Below are 23005 nucleotides of genomic sequence, written 5' to 3'. Positions count from 1 at the left end.
CAGATGCAATGTATCACAAAGGTTAATTTGTGGTAGGAAATAAGTTACAAAAAACAATATCCCCCGTGATGGAAAAATGGTTCAATAAAACATGGCATATGATTTTTAAAGACCATAAACATGAAATATGATCATAATAGCCTATTAAATGAAAAAATCAGACACCAAACTCTGCAGAGGATGAAGACGACCATGTGGGAAACAAAAAAACAAATTTCAACTTTACTTAGAGAGATAGGAATGTTATCAAAATTTGAATAGCAATTACATAGGAAGGTTGGCGATATACTTTTAGTGTTATAAAAAATATTTTTTACAAAATATTTTGCAGAAGAACCTAATAAGCAAAAATAACCTTCCTACTGCTGCAGAATTAGCAGGACTAAAATGTATTTCTAGAAGAATGTAAAGAATGTTATATTTATTCTGTACAAAATATTTAAACTCAACAGGACAAAAACCTCTGTGTTGCCTATCATATACTTAAGCTAGTTAGAGTGTGTTTTCACCCATGGAGAGAGAAAAAATGAAGATATCTTCACCTACCTGTGCAGCCAGATCACAGGTGTGGTTAATCCCCCTAAATCCAAGAAGGGAAATGTCAGCCAGCAGGGCCCTCTGCTTGTAGAAGATTCTGCGAAACTGGGTGCTCTGTGTAAACACTCTCTTGTGGGTATGTACCTCCTACCTGATCAGACTCCACAGCTCTTGTCCTGGGATCCAGACTCGGCATCTTAGGGAGACTTAAAAATCGTCACAGGGAACCCATTGAAAAATTAGAATACTTTACAAATTAAAAAAAAAAAAAACCTTTACATTTGGGTGAGTGATGTATTTAACATGAAAAAACTATGTGAAATAGGAGGAATGTCTTTGTTTTATGTTTGATTTGTCCATGGCTTTTGGAGGGAAATTAATTTTATTAATTGGTTAAATGTTAATTGGTTAAATTGTTAATTGGTTAAGCAATTGAGGTAAAACAAATTCCAGGTAATGGAAGTCTCAAAACCGGAAATCTTTAGATCTGATTTTTAGCAAAGCAAAAGCAAGATGAAAAGTTGTGGTTCATCGATGCAAAACAGGAAAGCACAGACATCTGCTTCTGATAAAAAGAGGTGTGGGCTTTTACATCAAGGTCTGTAAGTTCCAACTTGACTGCAGAAGCAGTGGTTTCTAGGGCTGTTTCTTTGGTATCTATTTAGATTGTGTAAACGCATGAAACCCAACGGGCTGTTGAGAAAAGCAGTGGGATCCAAGAAAACAATAAATGAGGAAACTTGCTTGGAAAAAAGATGGGATTTTACTGCTCTTGTGTAACTCAGACAAATTGCTAAAGACAACAGAGACTTCATTCCACGAGGAAGCTGGCATAATGAGCAGTCCACAGACGTTTGCTGAATTTGTGCTGCTATCCGCTCACGAACTTATTCCTGTCGGTTGTCCAGGGCGATCCCCCAGGCCTGTCCCACCCAGGGCAGACCCACCTTGTCTGTTCTCTACCTGCCATTCCTCACCTGTGCATTCCTCATCTCTCCCCACCATCCATTCTTGCTGCTCAGTCTCTTTCTCACCCCACGCCCTCCCTCCCTTTCCGGAGCCCTGGCCATCCTTCCAGGCCCAGCTGCGGTCAGCATCTCCTGACTGCTTCAGACCACTCTCACTTCACCACTTTCTGGACGTCTGCCAGCCTCCTGTCCACTTCCACGCACTTGGGCACTTCAGATTTCTCTACGGCTTCCTGAGTGTTAGTTTCCTCTCTCCAACGGGGCTGTAAACATTTTCAGGGCTGAGAAAGCTTTTCAGAGCCCTGAGAGATCCACAGCTTGTACCGAAATACACACACGCGCACAGACACATTTACATGCATACACATATATGCTCATACATATGCACACACAGACATAATACGAATACACACACATACTCACACATATACCCATATATCTTTTGATTGTCTGAAAACTTATAATACCTTTGTCGCTAAAGAGCATCAGTTTGATGTTGTTCTTAAAACATACTTGAAAATAGTCTGGATTCTTAAAAGAAAATAAATAAATTCAACATAGCAGGGAAAACTCTTCTGTCTTTTACTAGACTGACCCCTTTATCCTTTTCAGAGAGAAGCTAGCTCCAGCCTTCCCTTGCCCAGCTTAAATCACCATAAAATGATTCCAGAGTGACTCAGACCTTCATGAAAGCAGTTTGCCTTCTTGCCAGGGATGGACTCCCGTTCACATTCAGCTTTCAACCTGGAAACACCTTTATTCTGGAATATTCCATTACAGTCTAAGCTCCATGCAGGCAGGGACCTTTTTTAAAAAATCACTTCTGTTCCCCAGTGCCTGGGACCATGTGGCAGAGTGGAGCTCAGTCGGTTTTGCTCTGTGAACACATGAACATTAGTCTCATGAGACGATGGCTGATGTAGGCTGAGGTACCGCAAACTCAATTTGTCTTTTGAAACTCCACCACCACTTAGAGAAGCCAGTGGCCCAGCAGCTTGACAGAGGGCCTGGGTGCACAGGCGGTGCGGTGGACTCCTCTCCTGTCTCTGCTGTTTGTGTGACCTCCTGTGTCCGTGAGGGTCCTGAGATGCTGTGCCCCAGGCCGGGTATATCCACGCAGGTGAAGGCAGAGCACCTGGCCACAAGCATCCTCTAGGAAAGAGTTTGCTGCTATAGCTGCTATTACTACTGCCACATCTGTATGTTTTTCATACTTACTCAATTTCATTTTTGTCTCCCTACGATATAGGCAGGCGCTGGTTTACCTCCTGTCCCACCTCAAGTATTCTTTTTTTTTCTGTATGTTGTTTTAAAAATCAGAATAAAGTTGCTTTACAATGTCATATTAGTTTCTACTGTACAACAATGTGAGTCAGCTACCTGTGTACATATATCGCCTCCTTCTTGAACCTCCCTCCCCGCCTTCCCAACCCTCTAGGTCATCACAGGGCACGGAGCTGAGCTCCCTGTGATATACAGCAGCTTTCCACTAGCTCTCTATTTTATCTATCTGTATATATCAATGCTACTCTCTCAGTTCATCCTACCCTCTCATTCCGTCCTGTGTCTATATGTCCATTCTCTATGGCAGCATCTCTATTCCTGCCCTGCAAATAGATTCATCTGTGCCATTTTTTTTTAAGATTCCACATATATGCGTTAATATATGGTATTTGTTCTTCTCTTTGCTGCTTAGGCTCCCAAGAAACATTTGCAAAACGGGATTATCCGTGGCTACCAGATCGGTTACCGGGAGTACAGCACCGGGGGCAACTTCCAGTTCAACATCATCAGTATCGACACCACGGGGGACAGTGAGATTTACACCCTGGACAACCTCAACAAGTTCACCCAGTATGGCCTGGTGGTGCAGGCCTGCAACCGGGCCGGGACGGGGCCTTCTTCTCAGGAAATCATCACCACCACCCTCGAGGACGGTAGGTGCCTGGTCCCCTGCAGGCTGTGAAGGGGTGATGTCAGCCTGGCCGGCTGGCACCGGGGCTTTCTTCCAGCGGGAAGCATGTCCTAATTAACTCGCAGGCTGCCTGGATTCGGCGCCCTGGATACATCTTGATGGAAAAGCCGAATCCACTCCCTTTTCAGCATCTTTCTCCTGCATTTCAAGCCCAAGAGGTGGACTTCTGCCAAGTGAATCCAAGCCTCTCCCTATGACTGCAGCAGTCTGGGCACAATGTAGAAATTCGATTTTCTAAAAATTTCTCATAAGTCAACGTTAAGGAGGGCTTCCCCCCCGCCCCGCTTTTTTTTCTTTCTTCTTTTTAATCATCGCTTTTTATTTTCAAGCATTCTAAGACCAGAGAACAGACATGAGCAGGCTTCCTGGAGCAAATCTCACGGTGACCGCGCGCCCCCTAGTGGCCAAAAGGAATTACTATACACGCCCACGTTGACAGCCTAAAAGCTCACATTCTCCAGCAGTGCATGAAAATCAGGGTGTCCACATGGGTGATTCATGTCAATGTATGGCAAAAACAGTACAATATTGTAAAGTAATTAGCCTTCAATTAAAATAAGTAAATTAAAAAAAGAAAATCAGGGTGTCTAGAAGCATCATCGTTTAGGTGCAGAGGCCAAATACGGAGTTAGCTGTAGCAGGAGGGGGCAGATTTTCCTGCAAAAGGCTTGCGTGGCAGTTACCTCTTGTGCTTTGAGAACACACGCGGTAACTTGCATCTATAATTTCTGACCTAAAGAACAACTGAGAAGAAAAATCCTGACCATTTTTATAGGGAGAGCTAGTAAATGGAAATCCAGGATTTTCTTTCCATCTTCATAGTCCTTGCAGTTGTGGCTAGATAGGCCTCTGAGTTTTCACTTTGATGTTTATTTTTCATTGATGTTTGTGATTCAGTCACTATTTTTCCCCCTTTCGCAGTCACGATGTTTAAGGTTTGCATAAACTTGATGTGAAATATCTTTCTAGCCTCTATCCTAGTCCGTTTTCTCTTTCCTCTGATGAGTGGTCTAGGATTGAAAGGGGGCACTGCTGGGGTTGGAGCAGTAAGTGCAACATGTCTGCTTTTGAGCTTTCAATTCACACTCCAGACATTACTCAACACCAGGGGACTTACTGTATTTTTGTTGTTCAGTTGCTAAGTCTTGTCTGACTCTTTGCCATCCCAGGGACTGCAGCACTTCAGGCTCCTCTGTCCTCAGCTGTCTCCTGGAGGTTGCTCAAATTCATGTCCATTGAGTCAGTGATGCCATCTAACCACCTCATCCTCACAGCAGTTTGCAAGAATGATGGCGAAATAAGCCAGACCAGCAGTGGTCTTTAATTCATGCAATAGGGTCAGAAGTGTTCTCAACTCTCTAAGCCGGAGGCAAGCTGCTTAAAAGTGAAGCAGTTGTTCTGCAAAGAGACACTGAAAGTCTTATGAAGTCATTGTATTTTACTGAGTTATCCTATTTGTACAGGAAAGTGGTTCTCATTTTCCCCCTTAATTTGGGGGATGGAGTGCAATTTTTTTTTCTTTTGCTTGCACTTTTGAAATATTAAACTCATGTTGCTTATTCAGTATTGGTTCGCTAATTAAGCCACAGACAGTATTTATAGAGTCTAATTATCTCATTTCAGTGCCCAGTTACCCCCCGAAAATGTTCAAGCCATAGCAACATCACCAGAAAGCATATCAATATCCTGGTCCACGCTTTCCAAGGAAGCCTTGAACGGAATTCTCCAGGGGTTCAGAGTCATTTACTGGGCCAACCTCATGGACGGAGGTAAGAGGATTAAATGACCAGTGATGGAATTTGTACATGCCCCCTCCTGCCCTGGGATTCAGTACAAGCTGGGCACTTCTTTATCACTGAGTACTTGCCTCCTTCCTCACACTGTTCTGTTCTTGTCTCATATCTGACAGTTTAACAGGTGTGGACAGCTGCTTAAAACATTGGTGCTGGTGTTTTAGTCCCTAAATCATGTCTGGCTCTTTTCTACTACCTCATGGACTATAGCCTGCCAGGCTCCTCTGTCCATGGGATTTTCCAGGCAAGAATACTGGAGTGGGTTGCCATTCCCTTCTGCAGATGATCTCCTCGACCCAGGTATTGAGCCTGTGTCTGGGGCATTGCAGGCAGATTCTTTACTGCTGAGCCACCCAGGAAGCCCTTTTAAAACAGCATGTACTTTCCAAATTTGAAGGATAGGAGGGGGTGGCTGGCACTTGGGATATCTAGGAATAGATGTGTTTTCCTAATTATGAGTATCTATGTCAAGCCTCTGCAGGCAGCACCAAAACCTTGATCTGTATCTAGAAAGTTCTACGTGGACGTGTGTCCTAAAAGACTGACCCCTTCCTGTTCCTGACAGGACTCAGCAGGGAAAGTCCTTGAGCTCCTGTAGTTGAACTGGAAGTGGTTCAGGAAGAATACTGGAACCAGAGGGTATTATTATCTCTGCGAGGAGACATTTTATCCCAAACCCTCCATTTTTGGCTCCTTTCTCTTTTTTCCCCTCCTCTATCCTCTCTTTCTTCATTCTTCTTGTTTCTTTCTTTTTCTTTTTATTCTTTCTTTGCTTTCAAGTTGTAGGACAAAATCCTCCTGTTTAGGGGCAGGATGTAGCACAAGAGAGGGTCAGCTCGGAGAATAGCAAGACTGGGGCTCCAAGCATCTCAGGCAGAACATGGCTCTGTTTCTCTGCTTGCAGAGGGTAGGTGCCCCTGAGGCAGGCTAAGCCCCACTCCAGGAGCAGGACAGGCTCACCTTGAACTACAACCCCTAACAGGAAAGGCCCTGCTCTCCGCTTGTGGACCAAGGCTGGGGCCTCCCATGCCCACATCCTTCCCCAGGCCCTGTTTCCAGCCTCCTTCCATCGCCCCCAGCTCCCAGGGTGCCTCCCCACCCTTGTCTGGGGCTTCTTCAGCCCTTCTGATAGTCCTAGTCAAGGTCCCTGGAGCACCTCCCACCTCTGCTCAGGCCCACCTGGGTCTGCTCTGACAGCCCAGGTAAACAGAACACACTGGGCCTCCGGGGCTGCAGAGATCTGCTCTTGTGCTCAGTAGCTCAGTTGTGTCCGACTCTGTGATTCCATGGACTGTAGCCCGCAGGCTCCTCTGTCCATAGCATTTCCCAGGCAGGAATACCAGAGCGGGTTGCCATGGTGCGAGAATAAAGGATGGGAGACACATCGGCAAAGGCAGCTTAATAAATGTGCTAAGTACACAGCTGGGTCCGAGGCTGACTGAGCTGTTTGTGTCTGTAACCAGACTTGGATCTCAGAGCTGAGGATCAGCCCCAATTCCTCCTGGTGTCCAGGGTAGCACTTTGCACAGCGCCAGCAGGGGGAGACATTGATTCACCTTCTGAGCATCTTTTCCGTGCGAAACTCCTGCCGGACGCTGAGGATGCAGCTCCTCTCAGATGGATGCTCTGGTCTAGTGAGACGGGGAGGATGCTCTGAATAGAGAACCACAAGCCCAGTAATACACAGCCAGCCCCACCGAGGGACGGAGTTAAACAGATGATTCACTTCACCTCATCCCCAAAAAGAGCTTTAACAATTCCCATGGATGTCAAGTATGTTCTTGTTTACTTGCTCAGCTGTGTCCAACTCATTATGACACCATGGACTGTAGCTCTTCTGTCCGTGGGATTCTCCAGACAAGAATCCTGGAGTGGGTTGCCATTTCCTTCTGAGGGTATCTTCCTGACCCAGGGATCAAGCCTGTGTCTCCTGCATTGGCAGACGAATTCTTTACCATCTGCTCTACCAGGGAGGCCCCAGATGTAAAGTACGGAGCAAAAAAAAAATTGCAAATTTTCTGTTTTACTGACATAGTACAGTAATGTATCATTTCTTGTTCTGATTCTAATCCTCATGTTGAGTCAGATTAAATTAAACACCCTAACGGACATACCTGAAGTTAAATTATACTAAGATTGTTCCTTTTTTGTTCTTTTTGGAAATATTTCCATAATCCAGTGCTGGCTATTCATCCTATTTTCACATTTCCCTCATATTTGCTAATTGTGCTTATTACCATCTTTGTTCTATGATGGATGATGTGGTTAATATGGTCTAGTCAATACATTTTAAAGCTTTAAGAACTTGAATATTTAAAAATTAAAGGTTTGAATAAAGAATGCTTGGAAATGCGTATAGTTTCTAAAGATTCTTCTGCTCCCTCTGTGAAGACCAAGGTGATGTGATTTAGTGCCTAATGTACGAGTTCTACACTTAATCTCCAAAAGAAAAAAACTCTCAGAAATGTAAGCCTGCTATAAGCAGCCACATTTTATCCGATACCCCTGAGAACTAACATTTGGTAATTATCAGGAAATGTCATGGAATTCATGGGTTCTTCTGCACGAACTCCTCAGACTGTGGCTCCGAGGTATGCACAGACACAGAACACATAGTGTTTGTATAAAGGTTATACCTGCTAAGCTTGAGAACACACCACACACACACCTACACGCTCAGGCAGGCTGAAAAAGACATTGGTACTACCCCGGTGGTTAGTATTTTCCCCAAATATTTTCAAAAATATGCATAAAAAAGCATTTTCCTCTTGCTAATATGACCAGATAAAACAAAAATGGTTAATTCACTTGCTAGGACAGTTAACAGAGAGGGCGATGGCACCCCACTCCAGTGCTCTTGCCTGGAAAATCCCATGGACGGAGGAGCCTTGTGGGCTGCAGTCCATGGGGTCGTGAAGAGTCAGACACGACTGAGCGACTTCCCTTTCACTTTTCACTTTCATGCATTGGAGAAGGAAATGGAAACCCACTCCAGTGTTCTTGCCTGGAGAATCTCAGGGATGGGGGAGCCTGGCGGGCTGCCGTCTATGGGGTCGCACAGAGTTGGACACGACTGAAGCAACTTAGCAGCAGCAGCAGGACAGTTAAATATACAATATGTCCATGAAATTTCTGAGTATTTTATTATCTGAAAGTCAAAGAATTTTAAAGACAGCAGCTTCTCTGAGATTACTGGGAAACTGGCCCCATTTTATCTGAATCCAACTGCTTTTCAACCCTCCTCTCTTTCTTCCAGACAAAAAAGACAGAATCTGAATCAAAGCAACACTTAGGTGCCAAACTGGGCTTTTGGTGTGATGCTGGCAAGTCAGGGAGATGGGCGGGGGGCGGGGGGGGAGTCATTTCCACCCCATTTTGATTTCTTCCTGAAAATCCTTTAAGAATGAAGGAGAGTATAAATAAATACATAAAAAGTATTTTGCTTTAAAACATAAAGTTTAAAAAAACTTTTGTACTATAAATAGTATGGTTTCTGAATTTCTTTTCTGTATTCATTTTATATTGTTTTACTCATGACTTCAACTGAATACTATTCTTGCCACATATTTTTAAAATTTATTTTATTGAAGTATAGTTGATGTACAATGTTGTGTTAATCTCCACTGTACAGTCCCATATACATATTTTTAAATTACTCTACTGGGATTGTGAAAAGTAAATGATAGAAATTAATGTTTAAGCCATAAAGAAGACCGGGAGTTTAAACGAACAACAAATGAAGCACGCTGTTTGCATTTGCCTTTTTTCATAATTCTCCTTTTTTCCACATGGGCTGGTCAGGAAAATAGTCTTGAAACAGAGAGAATGAGGTGTCTCTGTGGTTGATTCAGGGGCTCTGGGGATTTTTAAAAACGCTTGGGGGTAATTTTAAGTAGGGGTTTGGACTGCTGGCCTATTCATGGATCGTGATAAATTCATTCACCCAAATAATGTGGACCCCAGTATGAGTCAACATCCAAATACTAATTCCAATTACTGTGGTAATTCATGAGCCGGTGTATTAAAAAGATCAGGGTACCCCACTTTGCCCTTCTCCTCTCAACTCTTCTCTTCTGCATCACTGTATCTCACCCAGAAACAGCCAGCCCCTTCGGCATGCCTTCCCTGGGCTATAATTAGAAGTCGTATTTCCCCTGTGACATAGAGACCCTGGGCCCTTAAAAAAGATAAAAACGAAAAAGTTAAAGCCAGAGGTCATGTGATGTAGTATAGTTCTCATAACTAGCCCGGCGCACAGCCCCCAGGAGCCCCTTTCCTGAGTTGCGTTATGTTTTCCCTGATTGTGTGAGTGTGTGTGTATAACCTTTTGTTGTTCAGTCACTCAGTCACATCCAACTCTTTGCAAACCCATGGACTATAGCACACCAGGCTTTTCTGTCCTTCACCACCTCCTGGTGCTTGCTCAAACTCATGTCCATCGAGTCGGTGATGCCATCCAATCGTCTCATGCCCTGTCGTCCCCTTCTCCTCCTGCCTTCAATCTTTCCTAGCAGCAGGGTCTTTTCCAGTGAGTCGGCTCTTCTCATCAGGTAGCCAAAGTACTGGAGCTTCAGTTTCAGCATCAGTATTACAATGAATATTCAGTTGATTTCCTTTAGGATTGACTGGTTTGATCTCCTTGCAATCCAAAGGACTCTCAACACCACAGTTCAAAAGCATCAATTCTTTGGCACTCAGCCTTCCTTATGGTCCAACTCTCACATCCATAATGACTACTGGAAAAACCATAGCTTTGACTATACAGACCTTTGTCAGCAAAGTAATGTCTCTGTCCTTTAATATGCTGCCTAGGTTTGTCATTGGAGAAGGAAATGGCAACCCACTCCAGTACTATTGCTTGGAAAATCCCATGGATGGAGGAGCCTGGTAGACTGCAGTCCATGGGGTCACAAAAGTCGGACATGACTGAGCAACTTCACTCACTTTCAGTTCAGTTCAGTTCAGTTGCTCAGTCATGTCCAATTCTTTGCAACCCCACGAACTGCAGCACTCCAGGCCTCCCTGTCCATCACCAACTCCCGGAGTCCACCCAAACTCATGTCCATTGAGTCAGTGATGCCATCCAACCATCTCGTCCTCTGTCATCAACCTTCTCCTTCTGCCCTCAATCTTTCCCAACATCAGGGTCTTTTCCAATGAGTTAGCTCTTCACATCAGGTGGCCAAAGTATTGGAGTTTCAGCTTCAACATCAGTCCTTCCAATGAACACCCAGGACTGATCTCCTTTAGGATGGACTGGTTGGATCTCCTTGCAGTCCAAGGGACTCTCAAGAGTCTTCCCCAACACTACAGTTCAAAAGCATCAATTCTTCGGCGCTCAGCCTTCTTCACAGTCCAACTCTCACATCCATACATGACCACTGGAAAAACCATAGCCTTTAGGTTTGTCATAGCTTTTCTTCCAAGGAGCAAGGGTCTTTTAATTTTGTGGCTGCAGTCACCATCTGCAGTGATTTTGGAGCCCAGGAAAATGAAGTCCGTCACTGTTTGCATTGTTTCCCCATTCATTTGCCATGAAGTGGTGGGACTGGATGCCATGACTTTCGTTTTTTGAATATTGAGTTTTAAGCCAGGTTTTTCACTCTCCTCTTTCACCTTCATCAAGAGATTCTTTAGTTCCCCTTCACTTTCTGCCATAAGGGTGGTGTCATCTGCATATCTGAGGTTACTGATATTTCTCCTGGAAATCTTGATTCCAACTTGTCCTTCATCCAGCCTGCCATTTTGCATGATGTACTCTGCATATAAGTTGAATAAGCAGGGTGACAATATTCTGCCTTGATGTACTCCTTTCCCAATTTGGAGCCAGTCTGTTTTTCCACGTCTGGTTCTAACTGTTGCTTCTTGACCTACGTGCTGGTTTCTCAGGAGGCAGGTTAGGTGGTCTGGTATTCCCATCTCTTTAAGAATTTTCCACAGTTTGTTGTGATCCACACAGTCAAAGGCTTTATTTAGCGTAGTCAGTGAAGCAGAGTAGATGTTTTTCTGGAATTCTCTTGCTTTTTCTACCATCCAACAGATGTTGGCAATTTGATCTCTGGTTCCTCTGCCTTTTCTCAACCCAGCTTGAACATCTGGAAGTTCTTGGTTCATATACTATTGAAGCCTGGGTTGGAGAATTTTGAACATTACTTTGGTAGCATGTGAAATGAGTGCAATTGTGCGGTAGTTTGAACATTCTTGGGCGTTGTCCTTCTTTGGCATAATCTTTGTCACAATGTAAAAGTTCCTGAATCTGAAAAGATCTTGATGAGATACACTTGCATTTTTTTCATTAGCATTTGAGTTTTTTATGCTACTCTCATTGACTTATATTGTCTATGTTCAAGAAAATGAAAATTATAAATGAACAATGTAACGGAAACAGGTCTGATGGCCACCTAGGAAAGACTGTTTGTTCACAGGAAAGCATTTCTAACCCATCTGAGGGTAATGATTGTCAACTTTCCAAGTGCACGGGGACCACACAGGAGCAAACATTTCTCTTATTTTCACTAGCCATCTGCTGCGACTTCTCAATTGTGGCCCTTGAAAGTCTGCCGCTGGCTGGTAGCCCCCAGGAGACACTGAACCTCAGGCATCTTTGGGGGGGCTTCACCCTGGCCCTGCTCTCCCCCCAGCAAAGCATCCCGCCTCCAGAACTTGCCCATGAGCTGCTCATGGTGGAAACAAGCCTTGGGCTCCTACTGGGTCCGGGGCCATGCCTGAGACCCACTGTTTCTCCCCTCCCCTCCCAACCGTCATCAAACACAGGGGTCCCTGGCATGGGGGTGACACACCTCGACTACCCCCTGCTTTATTTGAAATTCAGCTTTCCTACTGTGTCCAGTTCAGCCCTGATATCACCTTTTGATGACGAAAGGTGAACACAGACATTCATAGTCACCATAACCACAAAATACCTGACCACTAATCTCTGAACGTCCATGCAACATGCTAGGAGGACAAGAGAGAAGAACAAAGAGAAAGAAGGGAAAACCAGGCTGGCAGAAACCCAGTTCCTCCGGCCAACATGAATCCACCCAGTGTCCTCAGGCAGTAGCTGAGAGTGTGGACCATGGGCATGCGGCCACACCATATGTGGTGCCACAGCCCACGCTCTCAGCCTTTGTGTTCAGATCCGTGACCTGGCGAAGACATTGAGCCTCTCTCTGCCTCAGTTTCCCCTTCTGTAAAAGGAACGGCCAGTGGAAACAAAAGGATAGTCATGCTGAGTTCGCATGGGAACCCAGCGCAGGGCACCTTAGGAGCAGCGTGGCGTGTCAGCTGTGTTTCCTGAGGCCAGAGAAAGCGAGAGACACTGCGGGACACCTGGTTGCGAGTGCTGCGTGCACTGTGAGCATGTGCAGAGATGACCAGACACCAAGGAGGTCTCCTTCCTGGCCCATCTCCCAGCCCCCGTTCTTACTAAACCAGCCCCCCAGGCACAGGGGTCAGGCTGCACCAAACATTCCACAAATGACCACTTGCCCTAAAGGTGGGCAGCTCTTTGGCCCCTCTCTCCTCTTCCAGCTCCTCTGCCAATGGCTCATTTCTAAATCCAGAGCACCCCTGCTGGTATTTCACAAAGCCCTGTGAGTTTTCTCAAGCTGCCATACGTCATGGGCTTCAGGCAGGCCAGCACAAAGTTCCATCTTCGCATGTCACTATCTGATCCCGCTGCAGAACACAAAGCATTTTTAGCTGACGACGCATTCCTGACACATCAGCCTGTCCTGTGGGCAAGGGGTTTACTCCAGGCAACAGGAGGAGTTGTGCTGGGCTACCGCAGTTTAAGTTAGGTGCAAGAAAACACATGTACCTTAAAGGAGTCTGCTTACGTTAACCAGAAAATTAGGCTCAACTTGTAGAAGCTTCTTAATGAGCAGTTAGAAGTATCTCTACATAGCCTACGTGGTCCTGGCTTCCTGGGGCCAGGGTGCAGAGAATCTGCTGGGTTACTCCTGCTTGGGGACAGTTCTGGAGGGGCCTGTTGGCATTGGGTTTATAACACTTGACTGAACTGCTGTTTTCCAGACCTCTTTTCTTCCTGGCACTCTGTGGCAATTTGGTGCAAATGATATTTTTCAAGAGACCGCAGAGGGTCAGTGTCTCACGAAGGCTGTGCCCACACCCCTGAGTGATTTCAGGGAGTGATTGATGGGGGCCCAGCACTGGGCAGCAGTAAGAACATGCCAACAGCTGTGGTAACACGCTCGTGTTTTCTTGTCCTCCAGAGCTGGGCGAGATTAAAAATGTCACCACCACGCAGCCTTCCCTAGAGCTGGATGGGCTGGAGAAATACACCAACTACAGCATCCAGGTGCTGGCCTTTACCCGGGCTGGAGACGGCGTCCGGAGCGAGCAGATCTTCACCCGGACCAAAGAGGATGGTGAGCACGGGGGCAGGGCGTGGGGGCTCAGGTCCTGTCTGAACCTCCAGGGGACACACAGGAGGCTCCTGCCACGTGGCAGCTTTCCCAGGAAGGAGCCATTGTTGGAAAGGCTGGGTCAGAGAGTTAACTCACCCACCGATTCCTGACTTGGCTCCTTGAACAGTTTTGCTGCCTTCCTAAAATATTCCAGCACAATTCAGACCACACTTCCTGTGTCACCTTGTTTGATTTATCCATTGTTTCTCTCTTCCCCTATAATTTTTCATTCTTTTTTGGGGAGCTATGTGCAAAGTCACTTCAGTTGTGTCTGACTCTGTGCAACCCCATGGGCTGTAGCCCACCAGGCTCTGCTGTCTGTGAGATTCTCCAGGCAAGAATACTGGAGAGGGTTGCCATGCCCTGCTCCAGGAGATCTCCTCTACCCAGGGATCAAACCCACGTCTCTTACATCTCCTGCACTGGCAGGCAGATTCTTTACCACTAGAGCCACCTGGGATGCCCATTAGAATAATTTCAGTGCCTCTTCAGCTATTAGTGTAAGCTCTGACCAATTCCATCTCTCCACTTAAAAATTATGTAATAATCTACATTGTCCTATGCTTTGCCAGCTTTGGAGTAACATTAAAATAAGCCCTCAATTGAGAATTTCATGTTAATTTTTAAAAATTTCTTACAAGGGTTTTTGGGGCTTCCTTCATGGCTCAGTTGGTAAAGAATCCACCTGCAATGCAGGAGACCCCGGGTTGATTCCTGGGTTGGGAAGATCCACTGGAGAAGGGAAAGGCTACCCACTCCAGTATTCTGGCTGGAGAATTCCATGGACTGTATAGTCCATGGGGTCACAAAGAGTCAGACACAACTAAGTGACTTTCACTTCTACAAGGGTTTATGATAATTTAGTAAAATTTTAATTATAGCACATTTCTCAGATCACTAATCTTAACCATTCCATGCAGTTTGGACTTGTTATATGGCTGTTTCCCAATCCTACAAAAACTGTATGGCAAATCATTTTTTTATATTAAGGGAAAGCCTGGGGTGCCTTATCCAAGATGTGCTGAAGAATAATTTGACTTCTGATACATGCTATAGCTGAAGAAGGAAATAGCAACCCACTCCAGTATGCTTCCCTAGGAAATCCCATGGACAGAGGAGCCTGGTGGGCTACAGTCCATGGAGGTCACAAAGACACACAATACTGAGTGATGAAGCATGAGCAGACATATTATAGCAATAGTGAAAAAGCAGTTTCAACTTTAATAAAGGAAGGGGCAACTGGTGTCAAATTGATACCTGTGTGGGACTTTCCAGATTGGAGTTCAGAATTACACCAGAGCCAGGGTTGAGATGCAACCACTACACCTAAATTTTGTGCTGTTTTGGCTCCACGATTTTTTTTTTTTTTTAACATCTTTCAGGCCTAAGTTCCCTAGGAAGCTGGTCAGGGCAGGGGTGGGAGAGCTATTGTTCACTGCCCATGACTGCCTGTGTATGGGCGGAGTCCTTTAAAGATGTCCTTTACTGTGTGTGAGTGTGTGTGTGTGAGTGTGAGTGTATGTGTGTGTGTGTGTGTGTGTGTGTTCAGTCACTCAATCATGTCCAGCTTTCTGTGGCCCTATGGACTATAGCCCACGAGGGTCCTCTGCCCATGGGATTCTCCAGGCAAGAACACTGGAGTGGGTTGCCATGTCCTCCCCCAGGGGATCTTCCCAACCCAAGGATTGAACCCGCGTCTCTTGTGTCTCCTGCATTGGCAGGTGGGTTCTTTACCACTAGCGACACCTGGGAAGCCCGAAGTCCTTTGCTACCTAGGATATAAGCATGCTGCTGCTTCGCCCCATGGCTGTCCTGTGGGAACAAGGCTAGGGTCATGCACTTGGAGGCCTGGAGACTCTCTCCCCTTCAGCTTGTCTGTCTCCTAAGGACACTGCCCTGATGTTTACAGCACCTCTCTCTGCTCTCCCCTCAGGGAACCCAGCCCTCCCCCTGAAGCAGCCTATCTATCCACCCTTCCACCATCATCTTCACTAGCCCTTCTTGCATTCTAGTTCCTGCACACAAATTAAACCTCATCACCCCCAGTCTTTCTAGTACACACAAGTAATTATTCCCAGTTATAGGCAGGTGCCAGTCATTTTGCCCAGTTATTGGATTCTTTAGGGAAATCTAAGGCATCACCGACTCGATGGACATGAGTTTGGGTAAACTCCGGGAGTTGGTGATGGACTGGGAGGCCTGGCGTGCTGTGATTCATGGGGTCACAAAGAGTTGGACACGACTGAGCGACTGAACTGAACTGAAGGTCAAGATACCATGCCATTAGGAAGCCCCAGGTTCAAAGAGATGTCTGCAAAGCTATGCCCTGAGTGAATAATTTAATTCTTTAAATTATTATTTAAATAATTTAATTTTAAATACATTTAAATTTAAAATTTAAAACACAATAAATAAATTTAAAATTAAATTTAAAATAAACTTTAAATTTAAAATAATTTTTAAAATTTTTATTTATTTATTCATTTGGCTTTGCTGGGTTTCAGTTGCAGCACACACTACCTTTTAGCTGAAGCATGTGGGCTCTAGTTCCCTGACCCAGTGGGGGACTAGATCAAACCCAGGGATCAAAGCCAGGTCCTCTGCATTGAAAGTGTGGGGTCTCAGCCACTGGACTACTGGGGAAGCCCCTAATTTTTTATATGCAGTAACCAAAGAGTCTTATCAAGATGTTTGCTATGCCACCTGCTGCCCAGGGGACTTTGGCACCTTATCACACTTTCTCTGAACTGAACCATCTTCATGTACCAAATTTCCATGACAATCAGACTGCAGAGAATTAGAATCTAAAAAGTGAACTGATGTGTGCAAACATCACCTAACCTGACACATAGTGGGACGGTTCCTGACACTAGACATTTGATTATTTAATCTCCACTCCTTCAGAGCGAGGGTGGAACTGCCTTTTGCATTGCTAAGCAATAACACAGATGTCACTGGAATTAGTATTTAAAGAACAAATTGATTGGCAACATGAATTTTAACACCTGAATTTTTCAGAAGAAAGTGCAGAAATCCAGTGAAAGGGGAAGCCTCTCCACTTCCCCTTGATCCTCACTGAGTGGATTTCAGAGTGCTGCAGCTGAAATCCAGCACAGCCAAATGAATAAGTAAATACAAAATTTAAAAATTATTTTAAATGTAAACTTTATTTTAAATTTAATTTTAAATTTATTTATTTATTGTGTTTTAAATTTAAATGTATTCAAATTGATCCTCATTAGGATCAATTTTTAATTACTCCTCCAAATTTAGAAATCATCATAGGGTTCTATCTCAAAGCTTGGCCCTGAGACCCAAAGTCTAATTTTTTAATCAATTATTCCCTTCTTTCATATCCAGTGCTAATAATAAGGGGAGATGCAATTGATTGCAGAACGTCTTGCCTCAGGTATATCAGTTAGCCCAGGAAGGAAGTCAGAAATTCCACTTGTGATAGTGAGTGGATAAAGAGTAGTACAAAACTGAGGGTCAATATTTACTTGAGATAAATCATTAGCGTGTTCAAAAAGAAGCAGAGTAGAGATTGGGGGAAAGGAGAGAAAAACTGGTATAACAATAAGCCTGTCTCCCAGAGTCACATAAAAAAACTCACCAATCTAGAAATGGTGAAGAATTGTGCCAGCCATGGATGTGAATTGGACCAAAAAAAAGGCTAAGTGCTGAAGAATTGATGCTTTTGAACTGTGGTGCTGGAGAAGACTCTTGAGAGTCCGTTGGACAGCAAGGAAATCAAACCAGACAATCCTAAAGGAAATCAACCCTGAATAGTCATTTGAAGGACCAGTGCTGAAGCTGAAGCTCCAATACTTTGGCCACCAGATGCAAAGAACTGACTCCTTGAGAAAGACCCTGATGCTGGGAAAGATTGAGAGCAGGAGGAGAAGGGAATGACAGAGAGTGAGATGGTTGGATGGCATCACCAACTCAATGGACATGAGTTTGAACAAGCTCTGGGAGTTGGTGATGGAGATGGAAGCCTGGTATACTGCAGTCCATGGGGTCACAAAGAGTCAGACATGACTGAGCAATTGAACTGAACTGAAGTAGTTTATCAGTGTCTATAAAGATTCTTGGAGAAGGCAATGGCAACCCACTCCTGTACTCTTGCCTGGAAGATCCCATGGGCGGAGGAGCCTGGTAGGCTGCAGTCCATGGGGTCGATAAGAGTCAGACACGACTGAGCGACTTCACTTTCACTTTTCACTTTCATGCATTGGAGAAGGAAATGGCAACCCACTCCAGTGTCCTTGCTGGAGAATCCCAGAGACAGGGAAGCCTGGTGTGCTGCCGTCTATGGGGTCACACAGAGTTGGACACGACTGAAGCAACTTAGCACCAGCATAGATTCTTGGTCGTATTCTCCAAGAATATGGAGATCCTTCATATACATCTGTGATGTAGAATGTTGGACAAATTATTGGGTCCATAGACAAGTCTCAGATCCATCAGGACCATAGTCATGGTCCATGGATACATTCTTGAGGTCTGGAAGAATTGCTTACATTTCAGATTCTCTTCCCAATGTTCAATGAGAACTGTTCAGTCAATGAGAACTTGCATTTTTATTATTGCTTCAAGACCACAAAAGATTACTTATGGATGTAGCTTTCTGGTTCTGAACGCAAGACAACTAATTCTAAATTCTAAAATGTTCGTGAAATCCTAATACCATTTTATTCGCTTGAGATTGTAATCTGAGCAAAGCCACGGAGAAACAGAACACACACAAACATGATCTAATAATTTTCCAATTATTTTCATCCTGCGTGCATAAGGTCATTTCAGCCTTGATCCTTTGCTGCAAAGTAAACACTGCACATGTATAAATAGAGATGGTTTAAGTGCAAATATTTACTGAACGCATCGCAGTGCACAGAGCTCTGGGAACTGACGTGTGGGAAGGTCAACAGGAACTGTGATATGTGATCTTTGGTGCCTCCTGCCATGGTTAACAATCTCCTTGCTAGGACATCTGAAAGTGGAGCTAAGAGAAAGAGAAAAAGCAAGAGGATCAAGATATTTCTGAGTCCTCTGGCCATTCCTATCTTGAGCCATGCATCCCCTGGACGGCACGGATGGTGTGTTCTCAGATGATAGAGTAACCGCACCTTGGTTTACCTTAGAAGTGATGGACTCTGTGTGTGTGTGTGTGTGTGTGTGTGTATTTGTCTAGCCACCAGCAGTGCCGCCCTTCAGGAAACACGGAAGGCTTTGTATCAGCCCTGCTCCAGAGTCCTGCTGCAGCTGGCAGGGTTGGGATTTGCTCTGTGCCATAGTCACACACACAGCCACACAGTAGACCAGGGCATCCCAGGAGGCCTTCCACCCTGTGGGCGTCAAAGCTGCCTGCACTATGGGGATCCTCACGTGGGCTCCTGGGGCCCCCAGAGGTGTCCAGTGGTGATCAGGAAGCCCTCGGGGGACTCCCTGCTCTGCTTCAGGAAGAGCCCCTCCACTTCCATCATGTTGTACATGGGTCTGCCACATGATACTTTAAAGGATTTTCCCACTTTAAAGGCTGTTTGGAAACCACAGCTCTTGTGAGAGCAAAGGCCAGACATCCTGGAGTGTGATGGAGACTGCTTGGGTGTGAGGATACACCCCATCGTGGGTATGTCCCTGCACCCCCACGTCCCCTGCTCATGGCTCAGAGAAGCCACGTGGAGCCGTGGCTCCAGTGGGTCCAGGTGTGCTGGTGGGTCACATGCACACACAGGTGCACACACACATCACACACATCACATACACACATGGCACACATGCACACACACGCAGTACACAGATACCACACACACTATGCACATAGACTTACACTATACATAACACACCACACATACCACATACACATACACCACACAAATACGCAATATGCACAAACCACACACACCACAAACACGTACTTACACTATGCATAGCACACACACTCTACACACATCACGTACACATGTGACAAGCATGCACATGTACACAATATATACACACCACACGCATGCACACATAAACTGCATACACACCACAAACACCACCACACATACCAGACACACACACACACACTATATACATACACTCACATGACACATACCACATGCACCACACACACCACGTACACATACATTACGCATATGCACGCACACTATAAACACACATTACACATACCACACACACACCATGTATCATGTATACCACATACACACAAACACACCATTTGCACAGTACCCATGCAGACATACTATACACACACATCTCACACATCACACAAATCACAAAGCACACATCACATACACAAATACTGCACACACCAAACAAGCCATAAACCACACACACACACACACACACACACACACACGCACACCCCTGCCTATGGCTGATCATTGAGGCCAGAAAAATGATGATGATAAAAATGAAGTTGACCAAAGTGTCTGTAAGATCCTTAAACTTCTGTCTTACTTCAAATCAAGGCAGGGTTTTTACAGAGCAATAACATTGATGTTTCACATTAAGATACACTATTAGATGGCTGGACTATATGGATGCATTTTCTATGTTGTACAGCAAATCCTCAAAACCTTAAAATACAAATTCATTATCTGACCATTTCCTGGGCTCAGGAGTCCAGGTACCGTTGTCTGAGTACCCCCGACTCAGGACCTCACAGGCTGAAATCACCATGGCTACTGGGCCTGGAGTCTCATCTGAGGTTAGGTCCTCACCCAAGTTCATTGGTGTGCATGCTTAGTTGTGTCCAACTCTTTGTGACACTATGGACCATAGCCTGCCAAGCTCCTCTATTCACAGGATTCTCCAGGCAAGACAGAGAGAGTGAAAGTCACTCAGTTGTGTCCGACTCTTTGCGACCCCATAGACTACAATGGAATTCTCCAGGTCAGAATACAGGAGTGGGTGGCCGTTCCCTTCTCCAGGGGATCTTTCCAACCCAGAGATTGATCCCAGGTCTCCCACATTGCAGATGGATTCTTTACCAGCTGAGCCACAAGGGAAACCCAAGAACACTGAAGTGGGTAGCCTATCCCTTTTCCAGGGGATCTTCTTGACCCAGGAATCAAACCAGGGTCTCCTGCATTGCAGGCAAATTCTTTACCAACTGAGCTAAGAGGGAAGCCCCACACAAGAATCCTGGAGTAGATTTCTATGTTCTCCTCCAGGGGATCTTCACAGCCTAGGGATCAAACCCACGTTTCTTATGTCTCCTGCATTGGCAGGCAGGTTCTTTACCTGCTGGCCACATAGGAAACCCAAGCTCACTGGTGTTGAGCAGGATCCATTTCCGTGTGACCTCAGGGCTGAGACCATCTTCTTGGCTCCAAGAGGCCATGCCCCCATCCCTGTCATGTGGCCAAGCAGGGTCTCATGGTCATGTGGTCACAGTGGGGCAGCTTGCCCCTCGTCACCCACAGGACCTTGTCTCTACAGTTCTAACCCCTGTCTGACCTCTAGACCCTCTTTTAAGCTGCTCATCTGATTAGGTCTGGCCCACCCAAGGTACTCCCCTTTCAATTAACTTAAAGCCAACTGATTGTGTCCTTAATATATCTGCAAAATCCCTTCACCTTTGCACAATATGTAACCTGATTTTGAGAATTATCCATCCATCACAGTGACAGGTACCACCTACATGGAGGGGGAAGTAATTACGCAGGTGTGTACATCAGGGGGTGAGAATCTTGGGCGCTGTCTTAGAACCCTGCCTGTCACACTGAGCTCATTTAGAAAGTCTGCTTGGAGGACCTCATATGTTCCAGACACTGGCCAGGGCCCTGGAGACACAGGAGACAACAGGATGACCTGGTGAGACTTGCAGGCTGGTGGGGGAGTCAGATATTTACCAGTCACTCCTGAGTGGGTTACGACCCCAAGTATCATGAAGAAGAGTCTTCAGAGAACCCGGGAGTCCTAACCTCATCAAAGCTGGTGACAGAGAGGGTTTTCTTGAGAAAGTGGGAGTTAGCAGAAGATGAGTGATGAGTAAGAGTTGTCAAAGACGAGGTGGAGGGTGGGAAATGACCCCAGGCAAGAGGAGCCTAAGGCTGTCGGTCATCATGTATCAGTGACCTGATGTGAGAGATGCACCCCACAGCTGGGGACCTAAAATAGGGTCCAGTTCTAAGGAATGACATAGAGCTGGGAAGAAAGCCCAGTATCTGACTGGATTTGTCCACATGGAGGTTTAAAGGGCAACTTTACATGTCCACTGACAGACAGTGAGGAGGGAAGAGAAATTCTAGTTTTGGCTTTTGCAACCAAGAAGATGGCTGTGCCAGTCCCTGCACTAGGGGAGGAGGGAGGTGTCAGAGAGAAGGTGGTGAGCCCTGTTTGGAAAAGGATAGTTCTAAGGTTTGTGAGTCAAGAGTGGAAATGCCAGGGTGATCGGATATTTGCTAGATGTATGAGCTCTCAGAGCACCTCGCTGCAGAGAGCAGGTCCAGGCACTTGCTCTGCAACAAGAGAAGCTACAGCAACGAGAAACCTGTGCACCACAAGTAGAGAAAGCCCACACACAGCGACAAACATCCAGCACAGCCAAAATAAGTGAATAAATAAAATGTTTAACTGACTAAAAGGAAACACCAGGGAGGAAGGGCATTCAGGCTAAGTTGACCTCACTGGAATTTTGCAGAAGGCAAATGAGGATGATCAGATATTATTAGGGGTGACAGAGAATGGAGACTTTGATCAGACATTGTGGGAATTTCAAGTGTAGTATGGCAGCTTCCCAGGTGGAGCAGCAGTAAAGAATCTGTCTGCAGTGTAGGAGATGCAGGAAACATGGATTCAATCCCCGAGTCAGGAAAATCCCCTGGAAGAGGAAACGGTAACCCACTCCAGTATTCTTGCCTGGGAAAGCCCATGGACACAGGAGCCTGGCAGGCTACAGTCCATGGGGTCACAGAGTTGGACATGACTGAGTGACTGAGCTAACTGATTGAGCAGGATTCTTGTTGAAGTGAGCTTTTAGAGGACATGGCCAAGAATAGGGCTTAGGCAGTTCTCAGATCATTGGTCCAAGATTTGGCCCAAGATTGTGTCAGCACCCAGGGTGGCTATAACAATGTCCCTCAGACCGGGGGACCAACAGCAGGAATGTGTCCTCTCACGGTTCTGGAGGCCAGAAGGTCAAGGTCAGGGTGTAGGCAGGGTCTGTTCCTCCAGAGGGCTGTGAGGGAGCACAGCTCCCCGGCTTGCAGGGCATCTTCTCCCTGTCTTTACATCATTTCCCCCTGCCACGGCCTCTCTGTGTCTACACCTCCTTTTTCACAAAGA

The 23005-nt window shown here is 45.6% G+C and overlaps 1 protein-coding gene across 1 annotated transcript in view; it reads left to right on the top strand.

Annotated features, from left to right (window-relative positions):
- Positions 1–23005, top strand: part of DSCAM (DS cell adhesion molecule) — an 859941-nt gene that overhangs the window by 739743 nt on the left and 97193 nt on the right. Inside the window, 4 exon segments of the mRNA XM_027551145.1 lie at positions 3202–3442; positions 5104–5118; positions 5121–5249; positions 13511–13666. Of these exon segments, the coding sequence (XP_027406946.1) occupies positions 3202–3442; positions 5104–5118; positions 5121–5249; positions 13511–13666 (541 nt within the window).

This window comes from Bos indicus x Bos taurus, chromosome 1, assembly GCF_003369695.1.
Source record: "Bos indicus x Bos taurus breed Angus x Brahman F1 hybrid chromosome 1, Bos_hybrid_MaternalHap_v2.0, whole genome shotgun sequence".
NCBI classification, from domain to species: Eukaryota; Metazoa; Chordata; class Mammalia; order Artiodactyla; family Bovidae; genus Bos; species Bos indicus x Bos taurus.
The sequence above is the reverse complement of the archived record's forward strand: the minus strand, read 5'-3'. Positions and strand labels throughout refer to the sequence as shown.